The sequence below is a fragment of the Capra hircus genome, chromosome 1 (genome assembly GCF_001704415.2).
Source record: "Capra hircus breed San Clemente chromosome 1, ASM170441v1, whole genome shotgun sequence".
In the NCBI taxonomy this organism is placed as follows: Eukaryota; Metazoa; Chordata; class Mammalia; order Artiodactyla; family Bovidae; genus Capra; species Capra hircus.
In genome coordinates this window covers 133,952,195-133,973,461 of record NC_030808.1, presented here as the reverse complement: position 1 = coordinate 133,973,461, position 21,267 = coordinate 133,952,195, and the positions used below count along the sequence as shown (strand labels likewise).

General features: G+C 48.5%; 1 protein-coding gene across 2 annotated transcripts in view; it reads left to right on the top strand.

The window, feature by feature from the left end:
• The window catches only part of EPHB1 (EPH receptor B1), a 453,923-nt gene that overhangs the window by 140,578 nt on the left and 292,078 nt on the right, over positions 1-21,267 (top strand). The window contains exon 3 of one of the 2 annotated variants that reach the window (XM_018050923.1): positions 18,666-19,347. The exons of the other annotated variant lie outside the window; for it this stretch is intronic. Coding sequence (XP_017906412.1) covers positions 18,666-19,347 — 682 coding nt within the window. The remainder of the gene's footprint in view (positions 1-18,665; positions 19,348-21,267) is intronic. 2 annotated transcript variants of the gene reach the window in all.

Sequence of the window (21,267 nt, the reverse complement as noted above, 5' to 3'; positions counted from 1 at the left end):
ATCTTCATCATGGGAAGGTGGGAAGGTTGACAGAGGAAAGATGCAGGAGTCTGGAGCCAAACCTGATGAGCCTTCAGGTTGAGCAGGGTGTGTGTGCCTGTGCTCCGAGTGTGTGTCTGTGTGTGTGTGTGTCTGTGCATCTGAGTGTAAATATGTGAAATGTGTGTTTATATCTGTGTGCTGTGCTGTGCTAAGTCGCTTCAGTCAGTCCGACTCTTTGCAACCCTATGGACTGTAGCCCGCCAGGCTCCTCAGTCCGTGGGATTCTCCAGACAAGAATACTGGAGTGGGTTGCCATGGCCTCCTCCAGGGGATCTTCCTGACCCAGGGATTGAACCCATGTCTCTTGTGCCTCCTGCTTTGGCAGGTGGATTCTTTAGCACTAGTGCCGCCTGGGGAGCGCATATCCAGTTTTATGTATGTCTATGTGTATGTGCCTGTGCGTATATGTGCATCTGAGTGTTTCTGTGTGATATGTGTGTGTGTGTATTTCTATGTGATACATGTGTGAGTGTATGTGTTTGTGGGTGTGGGTGTATGAAGTTAAATGAGCTGATTTCACCTTATGCCTCTGCAGGCAGTTTCCAGAGTTCTGGAAAGATCTTAAGTGATGAGAGTATTATTGAACTAAGTGGAGAGCTTCCGCAGAGGCCAGTGTGTAGGGCACAACCCTCGTTTGAGTACCTGTGTATGTGTCTGATAAATCAACTCCTCAAACAGGAGGCACGCCCATGAGAGGGGCACACAGGGGCTGTCCTTCCCCACCGCCCTCCTGAGGACCCTCCTGGCTATTCCCTTTCCCCATTATCCAGTTCCAGGCACCCTCACTGGCTGCCACATCCTGGGAGTAAGGACAGCGCACTTAGGAGAGAAATCCACTCCGATAGCACCCCATTTATTCCAAGACTAAGCAAAATCAATAGAAATTTAGTTGGCCTGATAGGTGTGAAGGTTATGGTGCAGCAATGAAGGCTTCAGGCCCTGGCATCAAATAATCTGGCTCCTGTTCCTGCTCTGCAGTTCCCTGGCTGTGTGATCTTGGCCTGTCACCCAGACTCCTTTAGTCCCAGGGTCTCCTCTGCTCAACAGGGCGAGGATGGGAACGAGTCCGTATATGCGACTATGTCGACAAAAAGTTTTCCTGGGTAAACACTCAGAAACTGTTAGCATAGTACTCACCCTCTGGAGGCCTGGATTTTCTCTCTTCTTCTTTTGATGACTCAATCATGCTAATTAAGACAGAAAAGCCTGAGCTAAATTAGGCAAATCCAGGAGACATTTAGCTCTGGGCAAAATGATTTTGTGAATGGAGTTGTATGGTGTTTGAATTTCTGGCCATTGCAGGGGCAGGAGAGCAGAGGAGAACAGAGTTGGGCATCCTTTTTCAGACTGGTACCCCTGCCTGGGACTTGGGAGCATTGGAACTGGTCACTGATCGCTGGGAGCCACGCTTCAGGATCAGTCAGGGTTTCCTGGTGGCCAGGGACAGAAAAACGCAAGTCAGTCTTAAGGGAGGTATCTTGGCTCATGTGAATAAATGGTCCAGGGGCTGATGTGGCTTCCTCTGTGGCTGGGTGCAAATCCTTAGATCAATCTGTCTCTCTCCCCATCACCTTTCTCCTCTCTCTGCTCCCCTGGTGTTGGCTCCTTGCTGAGTTTCCTCTTGGTCATAAGAAGGCTGCAGTGGCTCTAGCTCTTACAACCTCATCCATCATCCCCTGGGGAAGAGCCAGTACCTCCTCTGGAATCCCCCAGCAGAAGCTCTGGAATTAGCTCTGAGTGGGCCTGACTATATCAATTTGGCTCCCACACCTGCCCTGATCTAGTCCCTGCATCCAGGAAGTACTGAGTGGTACTCTCAGGTCCTTTGTTTCAACCCTGTGCTGGGCTGAGCCCACCAGGAGCCATGGGCTGAAGGGCTGGAGGGAGTACCTCTCCAGAAGGAACTGGGATGTGGGTACCAGAAAGCTGAATAGTTGCTGGGCACAGAAAGAGGAAATTGAATACTACATCGCAAGGCCCCGTGTGCTTTACAGCCAGGTGTACATCAGTCCTCACAACAGCCCCATTTTACAGAAGAGAAAACCAAAGCACTGAACAACTGTTAAATTGCTTCTGATCACACGGCTGGAGAATGCCATCTAACCCTCTGCTGCCTGCTCGCCTGCTGAAAACCACGCTGTACCCTCTCTCCTAGTGAAATGCTGCAGTGCTCGAGAGTGGCTTCCAACAGAATTTCCAGTTTTGAGTTGCTGGAGGTCCGTCGAATTCAGGCTCAGTGTCTAAAAGATTTTCTCACAGTTTAGGACACAGTGGTATCTTTCCCCTGAGCTGTTACCAAGGAGTAAGTACTGCTTTCTCCACTGCGAGGGGCCCTGCCTCCCAGCAGGTGGGCCTCCAACTGCCCTGCCCCCTCCCCCTCCCCCTTCCCTTGCCCTCTTCAGGTAAACCCCTGAGATAAGTCAGAGCTCCCACCCTGCGCCTCCCACCCACTCTTTATCTTTTTCTCTCACTACCAAAAGGCCTGTAATTAGGAAACATTAGCAGGCTCAAAACAGCTTTCATACCTGAAACATCCTCTGTAATTGCACTCAGCAGTGCTCTTCTCTGGCTATTAATGTCACTTTTATGAAGCAATGAGGAACAAAACACCCCGAGGCACTTAAAACATTTTTTTTTAATATATATAATACATGTCTTTTAGGAATGGAAGTTTAAAATCACCTGCTTGACAGAGACAGTGATAGACAAAGGCTGGGGGCTCAGGACAGAGCCATGGGCCCAGGGAGCCATGGGATTCAGACACTGCTCTGGAAAGAGTGACAGCCCTGGGGTGGGTTGGCCAAGGCTGGTGGATCCCCTGGGATGAAAGGTGGGCCAGACAAGGGCACTGTTCTGCCTGACTTCATCATGTGTGGTTGCTGTCACTGGGTTTTTACTTGAGCTCTTTTTTGTGGGCATGTGTGTGCCTTTGACAGAGAGGTGACTAGAGTGTTACAGATGAGCAATGTCATTGGGTAGAATATGAATTATTACATTGAGTAGAATATTAATTATTGCACTGGTTGCAGAAATGTTAGGGAACCGTTGACTGACACTGCTCATCTTGGTCAGGCAAGATGATAACCACTTGCATGAGTTGTCTTAAAACAAGAGGTCTCGATAAGGAACAGGATACTGCCACTGAAAACTAACTGGGATAATTTGGAAGGGGCCCAAAGGAGGAAGGAGACTCCAACCCATAATATCTCCCAACAACCTCCCAGAACCCTTTGCACTGGAGTCCATCTTGGCTGAGAGATGTGAGTGTCACCAGGAAGGACCCAAGTCACATCAAATACGGGCACATGCGAGATGATTGGCCAGAGGCAACCGGGACACTAACCCTGTTACCAATAAAGCCTGAGATTGTGAGCCACATGGCAGAGCAGTTGTCCTGGTTTTCCTTACCCTGCTGCTCTCTCCACCCGGGTGCCCCCTCCTGATAACATTTCTTGCTTTGTCAGCGTGTATGTCTCCTGAGATAATGCCTTCCTGAGTATTAGACAGGAGCCCACTCTCCAGCCCTGGAAGGGTTCCCCTTTCCTGCAACAGAAGTACATGCAGTATGACCGTGTGTATGTGTGTGGAGGGAGGGATGGATTAAGGGAGAGATGCTTCTTGACTCTCTGTGTTAAAGAACTCTGGGAGTTGTGGTGGTTCACCAGAACCTGACTATCTGACAGATTTATTTTCTTGCTCTTGAAAATGGCTCACAGACTCATTCATCAGTGGAGCGGGAGATATTTCTGTCCATAGACTCCAGGAGGGAACCCCAGAGGTCACCCATTCCCCCTCCCCCTCTCAGAGGCAGGCTTAACCCTCATTTGTCCAGACAGACAGATGTCTTTTCTCTAAAATCTTTTCCAGGAAGGCAGACCCCTACCATGCCCCTTGTCCCAACCCTGGGAACCATTCTCCCACCGGTATGTGAGGCTGAGGACCAACTGCCTGGTGAAGGTCAGAGTGGCCCTCAGGGCCCTGGAAGGAAACAGGGCTTCTGATGGAGCTGAGGGGGGTCCACAGGGTCTCGTTGCCTTGATAGCCCTGACCCACAGCTCCTCACTGGTCTCCTTGGTGAAAGAAGAAATCTATTGCAGGAGAGGACAAAGCATGAGAAGAAAGGTGAGGCAGAGTTAAGAGACCTGTAGAAGATGGGCCACAGGAAAACAGGCGGAGGAGGGAGGCTCAGGGTTGGCAGCAGCCAGATGGGGACTCTAGCCTGGCTCTGGAAGAAGGCGCCTGACCTGTGCGGAAACAGGGCAGCCCTGGGATACACCTTTGACTTGACCCCCAGGTACAGCCAAAAGTGAAAGGATCATTTGGCCTGAATCCCACTGTATTTCTGGTAGCATCAAGGAGCAAGCCCAGGATTTGGAGTCTGATGTGCTGGGTCTATTGCCATTTCCCTCTGAGTTCTTTAACTTCTGAGTCCATCTTCTGCCTCTGTCACATGGCTAATGTAAGATCTTATTTACAGAGTGGTTGGCAGCATAAATTGTGTTTAGTTTCCTTGTAGACTCCAAGGCCCAGTCAATACCACTTGCCCTGACTAGCGCTAGTGGTTGCAGTGATTCTTGTCTGAGGGACTTAACTTGCCTGGGATGAGAGTGGGGACTGATGGGGGTTGGGAGGCCTGAGATGCAAGATCAACTTTCCAGCATTTCTGTTAGGTTGTGGCTCTTGTGAGAATGCCATCAGAGGGTTCACCTTGTTATTACTCACAGAGCTATTATTAAGAATACTGATAACTACTGCTACTACTAGTTACTGTCATTAAGTACCAGCTGTGTCCCGGGCACTGGACATCAGTGGTACCACCTCATCGAATTCTCACCAGGACCGTGCATGCCAGGGAGTGTTTCTCCCATTTTGCAGATTTGCAGAGCAGACGCTGAGCTTGCGGGCAAGGATCCAAAGTCACGGAACTGCTTAGGGGTTTTGCGGAGACTGACCCCAGGCCTGTCTGACTGTGGAGCTCACTTGTGCTTCTGCCCCTGAATGAGAGTGAGGAAGGGCGAGTCATATATCATCAAGAAATGAGGGAACAGAGGGCGAGGAAAGGTAAAATCTCTGTTTTCTACAAAGGGAAAGGGTAGGTTTGAAAGCCAAGTGCCAGTGAAACATACACTTATTAAGTACCCATGGATCACTTTTTAAAGCAAGCTGTTTGGAGAGGTGTGGAGCAGGTGGTGTGTAATGTGTGGGCTTTAGAGGCAGAGTAGTAGCAAGTCCTGGAGAAGGCAATGGCACCCCACTCCAGTACTCTTGCCTGGAAAATCTAATGGATGGAGGATCCTGGTGGGCTGCAGTCCATGGGGTCGCTAAGAGCTGGACACGACTGAGCAACTTCACTTTCACTTTTCACTTCCATGCATTGGAGAAGGAAATGGCAATCCACTCCAGTATTCTTGCCTGGAGAATCTCAGGGATGGGGGAGCCCGGTGGGCTGCCGTCTATGGGGTCACACAGAGTTGGACACGACTGAAGCGACAGACCTAGCAGTAGCAAGTCCAGGGGGAGCCTTGAGGGTGCAACCCCACTCCCCGGGCAGGTGAGGCCTGGCCAGGAAGGATGGATGCATCCAGGAGGATGCAGGTGGTCCCTGGAGATGGGTGGCTCCAAGTGATGACAAAGGAGCGTGTGGTTAGCTCCCGCCCCCAGGTCTTGGCGAATGCTGAGGAAGTGAGGACTCCTGGGAAGGGAGAGAGGTGAGCTGTTGTTTTCCATCCAGGGACGCCGTGTCAGTTGGGCTGAAGCGGCCCCTCTTGCATTCGAGGTGCTCCTCTGCTGGTAGAAGGCGGGGGTCTAGTTGTGGCGCACCCTCCTCTCTGTACATACTGTCCCACTCACCTCTCTTCCTGCTGAAGATAGGGATGCCCAACATGTTTCCCAGTGTCACAGAGGACAACCAACATGAACGACTTTGGAGTCAATATTCAGACTTATCTTGCCGAGTGAGAGCTCTGCCTTCACAATGTCATGGTCCGTGTTAAAGGTCCACGCTTTCATTTAGGTGCAAACGAGTCACTGGGAGCCAGGTAGGCAGTGGCTCAGGTGAGGTCTTGTGAGTGGCTGGTTACCTATTCCTGGGAGCCAACTACACAATGCAGGTACAGGAAGGGCAGATGCAAGTCACAGGTGATGGTGGCCTCACTGCATGCTGTTCCAGCCTGAGCATGTCTGCAGAAATGAGCTTATTCTGGGAGCCCAGTTTTGAAAGGGACAGTGGAAGACCTGGAGTGATGCCTGGTGGGGGTGGTGCCTGGTGGGGGGTGACCAGTGATTGTGTCTTTCAGAGAATGTTGGTTAGACCTGGGAACCTCAGCCCGGAAACAATCAGAAGCAAAGTCCAGTAGGCAAAGGCATGAGATCAAAGCCCTCCCCAGGCTTATCCAACCAGGCTCCAGCAGGCATGGTTTCTGAAGTGGATCACACACAGTGGCCACATTCCCACTATTAGGGAGGGGCAGGATGGGGGGAGTGTGTCCCCTTCTAAGGCCAGATTTGAGTTTCCTGCACCCTGAGAATGGGCATGACGCCAGGAGCTCCTCAAGGCCAGTCTTTTCCTCCCCCCGTGCCTTGCTCCCTTGTTTCCAGGATGCTTCCCACTGGCCACGGCCAGCCTGACCCACTCTCAAAACTCTGCACCCATGGAATGGAGAGCCCATCTCCTTGGCCTGTAACCTGGTGTGCTGGCCTCGGCTCTGTGTTCTGAGCGGAAATCCATCCAAGCGGAAGGGAAATGCCATTGGTCTCTCTCAGGGGAAACTGCTCCTCAGTGATGATGGAGAGCGGGCCTGGGCAGAGCAGCACCAGGTTGGTGGGGCCCGGGGCCGGCAGCTCCCGCCCCTGCCTTGTTCGACAAGGCCTTGTTGGGCAGCGGTGAGGACCGCATTCAATCGACAGCTTAAGATAATCACATGTGTGAGGCACTGGGATAATGACAGCTGAATACCCTGCCGCTGTTGCCATAGTGACCAGCCAAGCACTGGTTCCCTCCTTTTTTTCTTTCTTGTTTTCTGGGCCTCCTTGTTACAGGGCTGGCTGGTGGGGTGGGGGGGCGGGTGAGTTTGGGAAATGGGAAAGAGGAGGAAAAGGGGGAGGGGAGACCCAAGAGGGGTAGCCCATTATATGCTCTTTAAATACCCCAGCTGGAGGTGTTTTAAATCTCAACAGAGACAGAGAGAAACAGTGTCTTAATCCCCAGCTCCCTGTGAATTATTTAAAGGGATCTTGTCAGAAGGATGAATTTGTCACTGTTTCAGTGTCAACAGCAGCAGCAGCTGTCATAATGGCTGAGGACCCCACTCCAGGCAGGGCCTGGTACCAAATGCTGCTGCCTGGTGGAAGTTACAGCAACCCGGGTCCTGTGGACAAGGAGCCTCCTCCCGAGGCACAAGCCTGCAGTGTTTCTCCTGGTGCGCTGGCAGAGACCACGGTGTGAAATGTACCCAGATGCCGAGATGCAAACCATCTGGACCCTGGGCTGGCTGGCCTTGCCTTCTATGAATGTGACTCCTTTGGCCCATAGCCATGGCGTCTCTGAGCAGTGCGGGGCACTCACTGGCTGGGAGTGGTCTGAGCTGACCAGGGTTCCTGTGGCCTTTGATGGGTGGGCATATACCCAAGGGAGGGCACACAGGCCCTGCTTAGGCCATAGTCAGTGTCCCCAACCTCATATAGAACCCACAGGCATGCATATAACACAAGCATGCACGCACAATGCAAGTGTGCACACGTCAAAGGTGGAGATGGCTAGAGGGACAGGAGAGAATCGTAGTTCACTCACATCATGGAGGGAGAGCAGCCTTCCTAAGAAAAGTGCCAGGAGCTCAGAGAGAGGCTAAGCCTAAGGCTGTGGCTGATAGCCACAACTCACGGGCGGGCGTCTCGGATCAGGTTGAGGTCTTTCCCATGCATTTTCCGTTTAATCCTCACAGCCATCTGGTGAAGTGGTTCCATACTCTGAGTATCCCTGTCTCTGAGGTGGAGACTGAGGCTCAGGGAGGTTTAGGGGTGTGCTGGGTCTCACTGACTCCAGAGCCTGTGCCTTGAACTCCTGAGGGTCAGGGTTTGGCAGGGTGACAGCAGGGCTGCTTTATCCCAGCCCACACTGTTGGGCGACACAAACACTTCCAGGCAGTCTGGATAGATCATGTTTGGGCTCATCTCTCTCACTCTCACCTCAGCACAGTATTTCTTGCATTTTTCCACCATCCAAACTTCCAGAAGAATCTTGTTGAGACTGCCTTGGGAAACAATGAATATGTTTTCCAGACTCTAAGTCTTTCCATATGCTAATTGTGTTCTTTGCCCCCATCCCCTGCTCTTTTGCCCCTTTAGGAAATTCATTGCTTTGTGCCCTTTCAAAGCTCTGGGCTCTCAGAAGCAGTGCCTGCCCCAAGCCAGGTGCCCAGTTCCTTGGCACATTACATAGGGCCATGGTAATGAATAGGGGCCATCCATGTCCCCCCACCAGCCCAGCACATCTGGGAGGCAAATGAAGCATGTTGGGAGGTGAAGGGGTGCTCACAGTCCTCAGGGGAGCCCCTGAGTAAATGGCTGCCTTGCTTGGTTGGTGCGCTAAGTGGTAGATCCCTCTGGGCTTGTAGGAGTTTATGCCCCACGGACTACATTTTACAATTTAATTAGCCCTCGAGCTTGTCTAATATCCAAGCTCTTTCAGGCTTAGTTTACTGTCTACACAGGACCTGTGTCCTTGGGATCCAGGGCAGCCGGTGATGCTGGCTCCAGTCCTGCCGGAGCAATCTGCAGCCCTCAGGAGTCTCTGGCCTGTATGTTCTGTGAGAACACGTGCCTCCCGGGCCTCAGTGGGCTTCTCTTCCTGTTCAGAGGCCTCTTTTCCTGGGAACCTAAAAGCAGGACTCTGAATTCTCCCTGATCGTGATACTGTGTAACTCAGAATGGGACTTGAATCTACAATCTTTTAACTGAGGTCACACACCTGGTCTCAGGTCTTAATGAGATTCAGGTTTTTGATGTCTCATTGTAGAAAGAATTCAGTGAGAGACAAAGTGATAGGTAAGAAGTGGATTTATTTAGAGAGAAACCCACTCCACAGACAAGAGTGTGGGCCATCTCAGAAGGTGAGAGCAGTCCCCCAGAATGATGTGGTTAGTTTTTATAGGCTGGGTAATTTCACAGACTAATGAGTGGGAGGATTAGTCCAGTAATATGGGGGAAAGGGCAGAGATTTCCAGGAACTGGGGCACTGCCTACTTTTTGGTCTTTGATAGTCAGCCTTGGAACTGTCACGGCTCTGGCAGGTGTGTCATTTAGCTTGCTGGTGTATTACAGTGAGTGTATACCGAGGCTCAAGATCTAGCAGAAGTCGACTTGTGGTCATCTTAAACCTATTTGGTTCTAATCAAGGTCCCAGGTAGCTCAGTGAATAATCTGCCTGCCAATGCAGGAGACTCAGGAGATGTGGGTTCGATCCCTGTGTGGGGAGATCTCCTGGAGAAGGAAATGGCAACTTATTCTAGTATTCTTACCTGGGAAATCCCATGGACAGAGGAGCCTGGTGGGCTATAGTCCTTGGTACTGCAGAAGGTCAGACATGACTGAACGACTGAGAGCACGTGCAGGGCCTATGTCGTTCTTTCAAAGATTGTGCCCTGCCCCCTTCCTTGGTTTCAACTGGGTAGTGCCTGGGGAGTTAGGATCCTATGGGGCATAGCGATGGCAACCATTTGCAAAATAGCAGATTCCTTCAAACACAAGTTTGTGCCCAAATGTAGACATGGGACCAAAGTCTATGAGTTGTGTCGAATTTTGTCTCCTTGTGGTCTGAACTGGTGGCTGACAGTGACCCAGGGATTGCCTGATGAGAGAAGGGGACCCATGCTGAAACCTGGCCAGAGGCAGTCCTGGAGATTCTGGGAGAGGCGGAGAGAAGGCTGTCCCTCTGGGTCTGTACAGAGACTGAATTCAGCTTTTTAGTCTCGGCGTTTCCTGCTGACTGAATGGCAGGAATATTTATCTAAGATGGAGGAGACGATTTTTACACCTTCATGCGTGAGTCAGAGCGGATGCTGAGGTTAACATAACAGCCGTGCTGCTGCTGATAGTAAGGATGATAGTTGGTACTTAGTGAATGGTGGTTACGTGCAAGCTCAGTGCTACGTGGTTTTCTATCTAGGTGATGATCTTTCAATCTTCCTGACACCCTGCAGGGCAAAGAGTATTTTGCGGTTGAGGAAACTGAAGCTCAGAAAATTGTGTGTGGTCACAGAGCTGTAACTGGCAGAAGTGGGGTTCGCCTGTCCCCGCCAACCTCTCCCACCTTCCCCTACCCTATGCCACTTGGCAGCCACTCTGGTACCCTGGCTTTCTCAGCTATGTGCCAGGAACACTCTTGCTCTGCAGAGTCTATTCTTATTCCCTGAGCCTGGAATGCTCCTCCCTCATCTCCTCGTGAAGCTGGGGGGCTCCTGAGAGTCGTTCAAACATCTTCTCAAAAGGAGACCTCTGACAACCCCACTGCCAGCTGTCGCTTGCTAGCCCCTTCCTGATTCTCAGTAGCATTTAACACTGTTCAACTGTATGTTACTAATTCATTTGCTGTTCATCCTCTGGTTTGCTCCATTAGATTATCAGGCCCATGGGGCAGGACTTCGTCTCTTAGTCCCTGCTGTGTCACGCTAACACCTAGGTCACTACTTGGGGATGTGTTAGGCGTTCAATTCTTTACTGTAAAAATGAGTTAAATGAGCGGGGTTGGAAACACATCAGAATAGCCTCCCTGGAAAATCCCATGGACAGGGGAGCCTGGTGGGCTGCAGTCCATGGGGTCGCTAAGAATCGGACACGACTGAGCAACTTCACTTTCACGCATTGGAGAAGGAAATGGCAACCCACTCCAGTGTTCTTGCCTGGAGAATTCCAGGGACGGCGGAGCCTGGTGGGCTGCCGTTTATGGGGTCGCACAGAGTCGGACAGCGACTTAGCAGCAGCAGCAGCAGCAGCAGCAGCAGCAGACTGAGAGAGCCCCAAAAGCCAGTTGCAGTGATTTCTGTGTCTAGAAGAGCCTCTGTCTAGGACAGGGGCTGTAGAAATGGCTTATTCTCAGCGATTGCTTCAATACAACACCCTGGCAGACACTGGGCATTCTGGGAGGAGCCGGGTTGGCCCAGGAAGATACAGCCGTCCAAGGAAGGGCTATCAATCATAGATCTTTCCAGAACTCCATGCCTGGAACTGTCTTCAGAGGCATAAGTAGAATCAGAACCTCTTAACTTCATTTTATGGTGGTTCTTAACTTTTGATCAAGATGTAGTATTTCCTAGCTTGCTCATCCATCTGACTCATCAGATTGGGCTCCAGATGACCTTTGTCTGTTTCTGAAATCCAGCTCCATTCTCGGAGGATGGAGAATGTATTAGAAGGATGTCCTAGAAGGTGGTGTCGATGGACTAGTAGATAGGGTTCATGGCAGTGGTTTTGAAGGAGAACAGTGTATTTTACACGCATGTAGCTGCCCAGACAGCAAATGTCAATAGTCACTCCAGCCTCCTCCAGACCAGCAGACCTGCAGGTTCTGATTCCAACAAGGCAGTCAGTCTGAGAAACTGAGATCTTGGAGAAACCTAGAGGCATCTTTATCATACATCAAAGTCCTGATCTGAAAGCCTGAACAAGTGCTTTCTAATGGGTGCATTGTTTTCTTTATTAGGTTTATCTCAAGGACAGATGGTCTATTGGCATCAATAATAATGCCCTTTCAAAGGCTATTAGTATTCTGCTGGTTGTGCAAGGCTGCTTTGTTTCTTCTTCTCCCAGGGACAAGTTAGCCTGGTGATACCTGCTCTAAGCCCCCAGCCAACGACCAGGGGCTGAGGAACAGACCAGGACCTCGCTTGTCCCCTCAGTTTGTCTGTATTTATTGAGGGCTAGGCACTAATACCAGGAAGTCTCTGATTCAGTCAACCTTCCAAGGGGCAAGTCCACGGCAGGAACAGGTGGTGTTGGGGTGGGGGTGAATTTCTGAGACTGCAGCAGGACTAGAGAGAGCAAGGTGGTGACTTCCAGGAGATTACCTGGAGATGTCCAGGTGGCAGCTGGATAAATAACTCTGGACACTGGGAGGAGGTCAGTGATGGTCCCCATTGTGGTTACAGCCTTCTGTGTGGCTGAGATCACCCAGGATGAAAAGTGAGAGGAGACGGGAGTAAGGGTGGAACCCTGAGAAACCTGTGGATTCTACTGGTCCCAGATATCCTGGATAAAAACATTGTCATGTCACACCAGTGTTGCAAGGCTAAATGCACAGAATTACTTCACTATCAACAGGAACTAATAAATTAGTCAAAACATAATTCCCTGTCCTCAAGGAGCTCACAGCCTGGAAGCAGAAACCGAAGCAATTAATGAATTGTTCAAAACACTGTATTATCCAATGCTAAATTGTGTGGAATAAGCTCAATCATACTTTAAGCGTTTGGGAACATGGTAGCTAAATAAAAGCTGGAAAGACATCATGGGGGAAATAAGACCTGTGTTCAGTAGCTCAGTCATGTCGACTCTTCGCCACCCCATGGACTGTGTAGCCCGCCAGCCTCCTCTGTCCATGGGATTCTCCAGGCAAGAATACTGGAGTGGGTAGCCATTCCCTTCTCCAGGGGATCTTCCCAACCCAGGGATCAAACTGGAGTCTCCTGAATTGGCAAGCAGTTTCTTTACCACTGCATCACCTGGGAAGCCCTATATAAGACCCGAGGCCACTCAAAGCAATGTCTGCAGAGAGAGCTCAGCTCTGCCACCCATCGGTGGCCTGACTCCTGGCTACTGTTGAAGGTCTCTGAGAGTCAGTGTGCCCATTTGTCAACAAAAGGTCTTGGTCAACACAACCTATCATGGCTTCCTATCAGGTTGTTATTCTCTGGTTCTGTGTCTTGGAGGAGTTGAGATGGGATGAAAATGGTGCAGAAGAAAGATGCCAGAACATCAGCAACAACATCAGGGGCAGAAATAGGCACTGGCTCTGAGTGATGGGAGAGGATGTGGCCCTGGCTCACGCCCTGGCCGTCTCTTGCCTGCTCTGCTCTCGTTACTCTCTGACCAAACAGCAAGCCGGGCCATGAGTCCAGGAGTGAGGCAATGCCAGCCCTAGTGCACGGCAGTGGAAAGCAACAGAGAGGCCGGATGGGGGAACATTGTTCTGGAAGAAATGGCGAATTGTGGTGACCAATTGGGCATGAAGTTGCCAGGGGCATACTGTTTGTGGATGATAGAGACCAGGCCATCATTGTTGGGTGTTGAGGTACAGGCTGTACCCAATAACCAAGAGTGTTTTTCAGAAAAAGCTGTGTTGAGGTGTTAGTTACATATCATAAAATTTACTCACTCTAAGTGTACGATCCAATGATTGTCAGTTTACAGAGTTGTGTAATCACCACCACAATCCCATTTTAGAACACTTCCTTCAGCTCCAAAAAAGACTCTTCATGTCTGTTTGTAGGCACTCTCCTTCCCATCCACGGTCTCAGTCAGAGGAATACTAGCGCTTTTATGTCTATAGGTTTGCCTTTTCTGGACTCCTCACAAAAATAGAGAACCATACAGTATGTGGTTTTTTGTGTCTGGCTTCTTTCACTGGGCAGTCGTGGTTTAGAGGTTACATGTACCAGTATTTCCTTCTCTTTTATTTCCAAATAGTGCTCCATCATATAGCTATATCCCATTTCATATGTTTAGTAGTTTATGTGCTTACTAATTATGTGTTTCGTGGTGTATGTGTTTACTATGCACATTAACATGGGGAAGACTCAGTCTCAGGTGTCTTATTAAAGTCCAGTTGAGAGCTCCAAGGAGCGAGGACTACAGTCAGATTGGCATCAAACTCAGGGTTGATCCTAGAAGTAGAATTGCTAGGTCAAATGATGTATACATTTCTAATTTTGATAAATAAAGCTAGAATTTTCATAGAGATTGTACCACTTCACCCTTCATCCAGCTATTTATTAGAATGTTTATCTCTGACACCCTCTCCAACATGGGGTGTTATCAAACTTTTGTCTGACCAAAAAGAAAAAAGTGTTAAAAGTATCCCACTGTGGCTAATTACCATTTTGGTTATATTGAATGAGGTTTAGCACCTTTTCATATGTTTATTAGCTGTATCTGTTTCTTTTAGTAAACAGTGTTAGAATACTTTGCCCATTTTTCTGTTTTTTTTTTTTTTGGATGTATAGATTAAGAAAAAATCTATTAGGGGAAATTAACACTTTATCTATGATAAATTGCAATAAGTCTTTTCCCAGCATGTCTTCTTTTCTCTTCCTTTTGATTTTACCATGGCTATTTCCATCATGTTAATAAAAAAAAAATGTATGGCGCTGACTTGATCAGTCTCTTCATTTATGGCTTCTGAGTTTCGTGTCGTCATTACTATACATACATTGTCTCTATGGTTTCTTTTAGTATTTTTATGGTTTCATTTTTAATGTTTACATCTTTGATTCACTGGACATTTTTTTCTGGAGTAAGGTAAGAAGTGTGGATGTAGAATTATGTGTTTTTTCCAGATGGATACCCAGCTATTACAACAATTTAAAAAAATGGTTCACCTTTTCCCCACTGATTTGAGTTGTGGCCAACCTTCCAAATGGTGAGACCTATTGATTTGATATTTAGAACATCCCATCAGTTACTCTGCCACATATAGGCTCAGGAGTGGCCTTTTCTCTATATTCTTACAGAGACTTGATATTTTATCTTTTTAATTTTTTGCCAATCTGATAAGCAAATGGAGGTGTTTTGTTGTTTTAATGGGAGGAGATAATTACAGAAAGGAACACAGGAGACAGCATGTCAAATGCCTAGAAGTGGAGGCTGAGAAACCTTTAGCAGGAGATTGACTTTGGGAAGGGCAGTGAGAGCTCCCCCAAGAGGCTGGAACCAGCACAGGTCTTAGGTCTGAATACCAATGGGGTTGAGTATCCCACACTGGTGAAACCCATTTTTTTTAAGGATTTGTGAAGCTGTGCACCTAGAGACACAGAGTCCCTCAAAGCTTGGTTAGGGAGGCAGACCTGATGCATGAGAGAGTATTAAGGGGAACATGGATCTGGTCAAAGCACCCTCTCTCTGTCCCTCACCCCATCACCCCACCTCAACATGATAAGAACCTAGAATTTCTGCACCAAGATACACTTTCAGTTTCTACCAGCCTGGTCCAACCCTCTGTCATCTCTCACTTGAAGCAGGAAAACGAAGACCGGTTGTCCTGCTCACGTACTCATCCACCCAGTCTCTACTTTGCATCAGAGAACTCTTTAAAAAACTCAGCTCTGGTCACCTATATTTTCCTCTCTAAAACTTATCAATGCCTTCTACTCTCAGGGTGAAATTCCAAGTTCTCCATCAGACTCACTCTCTCTGCAGTCTTCTTCCTGCTACCTCTAGTTTTTTTTAATGATTCTTCCTTCCTCAGTGGTGCTAGGACATTTCTCCCCACCACAGGGCCTTTGCACTTGCTGTTCTTGGGCCTCAGTGCTCTGTCCCTTCTCTGCCCCTCTCTGCTGGCAGCAGACGCACATTTCTCCTGGCTGACTTCTATCCACCCATCCCTCTCAGCTTGGAGGGTCATCTCTGCCGGGCCTCTTGGCATCCTGAAATTTTCCCTCACAGCAGTTAGCACAATTGTAATAATTTAGTTATTTTAATAACCATTTGTCTAATTTCTGTTTCTCTCACTAGATTATAAGCTTCATATTTCTGCATCCCCAGTGGCTAATGGAATGCCTGGCATAAAGCTGGCCTTCAATAAATATTTTTTTCCACTGATGGATGCATGAAGTAGAACTATAAAGCAATGACATGATTCCAAGTATCACAAACGAATAATGATGTCTTTCCTCCCTGCTGGGAATGCTGTTCCACCCTCATCTTGACTTACTCAGATCTTCTCTTTCAAGGTCCACAATCCTAATTGCCCCTTGCTCAGAGAGTATTTGTGTTTCCTCCAGCCTGCTCTGATTGCTGTGTTTCTAACCCCTGTAGCTCTAGCAGGCAGAAGAATAAAAAAGGGAAAGAGACTCCATCACAGCCTTTCCCCAAACAATGAGGAATTATTTTTCTTTCTCTCAATTTCTTTCTGCTCTTTCCCTTTGAACATACAGCTGTATTCCCCCTAATTTGCTTTGATCACTCCCTTAGGAGCTGTCATGGAATCAATTAGATCTGTAGACTATTATGACTCCAGGTCACCCAGTATGATTCCTCATTTTACAGATGAGAAAACTGAGGCCCAGAGAGGTTAATGATGGAAACAATTACCTCTATTGGGTCGTATAATACCAATCAATGTCATTTTCTGAGATAAATGTTCTCAATATCCCAGCTCCACAAGAGTGTAAATCCTCATTCTGTCTATTTCAAGACATGCTAGTGGTGACAGCCTTAGTGTTAAGATGAGCCCCAGATGGCGAGCTTCCTGTCCTGCTCTCACATAGGAGAGCTGCTTTAGTCTTGGGTGGCTCAAGGTCCCCACCCTAAGTGGGCCTCAAGCTTCACCTGTGCATTGACAAAGGAGCCCCATGTTCATGTTGAGACCTCATACAGCCCAGTGAAATGATATATCGGGAGACCTGCTGTGTTTAAACAATTGCAGAACAGCAAAAAAAAAAAAAAAAAAAAAATCCTGTCCTTCCATCTGAAGTCATGTAGGGTCAACTGGGAAAATGTAATTTCAAAACAGCCAGGAAGAGGGAGGGAGGTCTGAAAAGTTGAACTAAAAAAACTGCTAGCAATGACTTCTCCCTAATGTATTTACTTTCTGGTTGTAAAAAACCAGGCAAGCAGAATGTAACTTTAACAAGCACATTTAAATAGAATATAACACACACACAAAAAAAATCTAAAGAAGGAATAAAAAGTGTACCTTAACATCTAGAGATTGGATACGAAATTAAACAAAATGCAGGTGAGGTTGACTGTGTACAAGGATCCTGGAAGGAGCCCACTAAAGCTCCAGACTGGGGAGGGAACTGGGCCTCCTGAGAGTGCTGGAAGGGGTCTGGGGAGGAGTGTCACTGGGGGTTGCTGTACAGGCCTGAGTGGGCAGGGCCAGGTCTCCAGGTGTTCTTTCCTTTGCTCCATACCTGGTGTTCAGAAGCCCTGGTACAGTTTTGAAGGGCAGCCTCACCTCTGCCTCACCTCTTGCTCCTACAGAGAATTAATTCTGTGCAGCAAGAAATCCTAGTGTATTTCCCATGTAACACTTGAATAGTTTTTGGCTCTTTTAATGAAGAATTCTCATTTATATATTTCAGCGGTACACTGTGAATAATAAGCAACTAACACAATATTTAAAGAAATGGTACTGTTTGATTTCTTTTGTTATTACTGCTAATTAGTCAAGGATCTTTATTTTCTCTTTTCACTTTAGGAAGTGGAATTTCTTCTGCCCCTTATTTACTTTTTTAGCAAACACATTGGAACCTCCTGAGAAGACCCCCAGTTCTTGAGGGCAGGGTTCTGAGGACTCCCCAATATGGGTGGCTGCTTCCTCTCTCAGAACAAGGAAGAGCGAATGATCCAGCAACTTTTCTTTGGCCCCCTGGGTGGCTCATGAAGGGAGCCATGTCTTTACAGACTGACCCTCTTCCCGTATTGCCTGTTACTAAAATAAGTTACTAGGTGAATTTCTTCAGCCATTCAAAGCACTTGTTTCTGCCTCCTCTCTTCCCCGTATCCTTTATGGTGATGTGAGCATAGGTGAGTTGAATTGAATGATGAATTGCACCTATAAATTGGTAATGGTAAGCTAGTTCTTTGGGGGAATTGTTGGTATGATTGAGGGACATTATTTTCCTTCTGACCCACAGGACTGCTGATTATAAGAGGACCCTTTTCCAACAAGAGCCACAATTGTATTTCCCTTATTCAGAAGCTTTCTTTACTCCCTAAGTAACACCTTGCAATATTCTCTTCCATCACATCTTTGCTCAAAGTATGCACACAAGGAAGCTTAATTTGCTTCATTTGGGATCTCTCAGCAATTCTTCTCTTCCCAGTTTCACAGTCTAGCTCTTTCAGAGAGATTGATGTTATAAAACAAGTTTTTTGTGAATCTATGTTGAAAAATTCTGAAAAGTTTTATAGTCATATGATTTTTGGAGCTATAAAGGAGTTATACCACAATAAAGAAATTAGGCTCAGAAATGAGGATTTCCTGGGTGGATGGTGGAGACATGTGGTCAGATCCCCAGAGTGACTGCAAGAGTAGAGGCTGTGGCATTGAGGATGAAAGTCCCTGCCGTCATATGGGACTCGAAGCTGCAGGTGGACATAATGTCCCTTGTGGACATTATGAGTCACTGTCACAGCATGAGAGTTGTGGCTTAGGTGATGCGAAGCTTTATACAGTGATGTCTGTTATATTTTGGGATGGACTACATAGGAATCTCCTGAAATGTGCTCATAAAGAGATCTTTAAATGCAAGTTAGGGTTAAGCGTGTTCATTTCTCAAGTCAAGCCGTTACACTGGTGAGCTCGTAAGGCCCCCTCAGTGCCAGAGTTCTCCTCTGCTCTGCCTCTCCTTGTCTTCTTACTCTCTATTTTGTGTTTTCCATGTGTGTGCCTGGCCTGCTTGGTACAGTGGGAAGAAGTCAGTGGCTACGATGAAAATCTGAACACCATCCGCACCTACCAGGTGTGCAATGTCTTCGAACCCAATCAGAACAACTGGCTGCTCACCACCTTCATCAACCGGCGGGGGGCCCATCGCATCTACACGGAGATGCGCTTCACTGTGAGGGACTGCAGCAGCCTCCCCAACGTCCCAGGCTCCTGCAAGGAGACCTTCAACTTGTACTACTATGAGACTGACTCCGTCATTGCCACCAAGAAGTCGGCCTTCTGGTCCGAGGCCCCCTACCTCAAAGTGGACACCATTGCGGCAGATGAGAGCTTCTCCCAGGTGGACTTTGGGGGAAGATTGATGAAGGTCAACACAGAAGTCAGGAGCTTTGGGCCTCTGACACGAAATGGTTTTTACCTTGCTTTCCAGGATTATGGAGCCTGTATGTCTCTCCTTTCTGTCCGTGTCTTCTTCAAAAAGTGTCCCAGCATTGTGCAAAATTTTGCAGTGTTCCCGGAGACCATGACTGGGGCAGAGAGCACATCTCTGGTCATTGCTCGGGGCACGTGCATCCCCAATGCAGAGGAAGTGGATGTGCCCATTAAACTCTACTGCAACGGGGACGGGGAGTGGATGGTGCCCATCGGGCGCTGCACCTGTAAGCCTGGCTATGAGCCCGAGAACAGCGTGGCCTGCAAGGGTAAGCCCTGAGGCTCTTGAGGCCTCTCCTTCCTGCAGCAAAGAAATCAGGAGTCAGGAGTCCCCACATCCAGCTCTGGATCAGATAGGGAGAGAGGAGCCTAATGGCTTCTTCTAAAGCTCTGGAGAACCTCCATCTCCAGTGTTAGGCCTGATGGTTTTCCAGTTGTGTTCAACCAGAATTTCTGTATTCTGGGTAGGGGAAAGAGATGAGGAGAATTCTAAATGGGAGATCATAACCACTCATGTATATTTACTTTTGGGAACACTGACACTCATATTCTCTCTCTTTCTCCCTCTTTTAGACACAGACACACACACCCCTGCATCCTGTCTAGCCCTGTGCTCTGAGGCATGGATTATTTGGGTTGTCATGGATAAGTCACTCAAGGGTAATTGAGAAGCAACTGAACTTGGAAAATATTTTCGTTCATTTCAGTCCAGCTCCCACATCACTTAGCTTGGTACTGAACCCATGCAGCTCATTAACTCAAAGCCTCCTGGCTTGGCTGTCTTCCTCCAGGGACTTAGTGCCAGGCCATGGGGCAAGGATGGGGCCTAGCATTAGTAGGTCCTGAAAGGAGATGATTGTGTTGGAATGGGGGTGGTATGGTACCATGTTTTCTGTTACCTTTGCTTCAGGATGTTACAGAGTGATGGTGACTTTGCAGCTGGCGGTGTCAGGGTACCCTGTCCTCATATTGGCCCTCCTCAGTCCAGGAGAGCACATGTCCAGTCTATGGCAATAAATATGCTGAACTGGCTGGAAACTTGGCCTTCTCTGGGAGTTAATAGAAGGATCGAGAGGGTCCATGGCTCATCTGTTGCCTGAGTACATGGAAGCTAAACAGGGGGGAACCCAAGCTGAAGAAGAGAAGACTATTTTCCTTTATTTTTATCTTTTGCTCATGGCCTTCAAAGTTTCAGAGTCTTTCAAAAGCAAGGTTTCCCACACAGACCTCGGAGATGACCACCTTGACCCTGACTCCTTACTCGGGTTGCCCCCAGTCCTTTGGAGACCACTTGGAGATGGGGGGAGCTGTGCGTGCAACTGCGCTCAGTCATCAGGTTGTCTGACTCTTAGCAACTCTATGGACTGTAGCTCACCAGCCTCCTCTGTCCATGGGATTTCCCGGGCAAGAATACTAGAGTGGTTTGCCATTTCCTTCTCCAGGGGATCTTCCCGACCCAGGGATTGAACTCATGTCTTCTACACTGGAAGGCGGATTCTTAGCCGCTGAGCCACCAGGGAAGCCTGGGGGGAGCTACAGTTGCTCCGTTTTCTCCATCATGAGCTTCATGCCAGCTGTCTCCTGTTGGCCTCCCCACCCTGCCTGAGCAATGGAACATCCTTTGTGTGTCTCCTTCTCCGCTTTTAGTCACCAACCACCTGCAGGTGAAGTACCAGGCACAGTAGTGCTATTGCCCACCAACTCTGCAGTCCTTTGGACTCAGTTAATTGCCTGGGCTGGGGCACTCACAGCCTTTCTGAGGCCTGCTGAGAGCAGGGAGCTGCGCCTTTGTGTCTTTATTGGATTTCTTGCTTATGATGTCCATGATGGATGATGTGGAAACAGAGGAGAGAGCATGCCAGATCAAGTGATGAATCCACACAGACTGGTTTAATACCAGCCGGCCTGGTCCCACCATGCTCCCCTGTCCCATTGGTTGGGGGTGGGAGGGCAGTGCCCTCTTGAGCATGTGTTGGGTCTGCGTGGGGACCCAGGCCAGGCTGAGTTTAGCTGCAGGTGCCACAGCTGCCAGGCACACTCTTGATAGCAGGGGTGATTTCTCCAGACTTCAAAGGGCTGCCATCCCACACTTGCTGGCTGGGGCCATTGTTTTGCTCATTATTTCCTGAGCAGAACAGTAGGAACCAGAGAAAGTATTGATTGGTTCTGATTTAATTGGGACTCTGGGA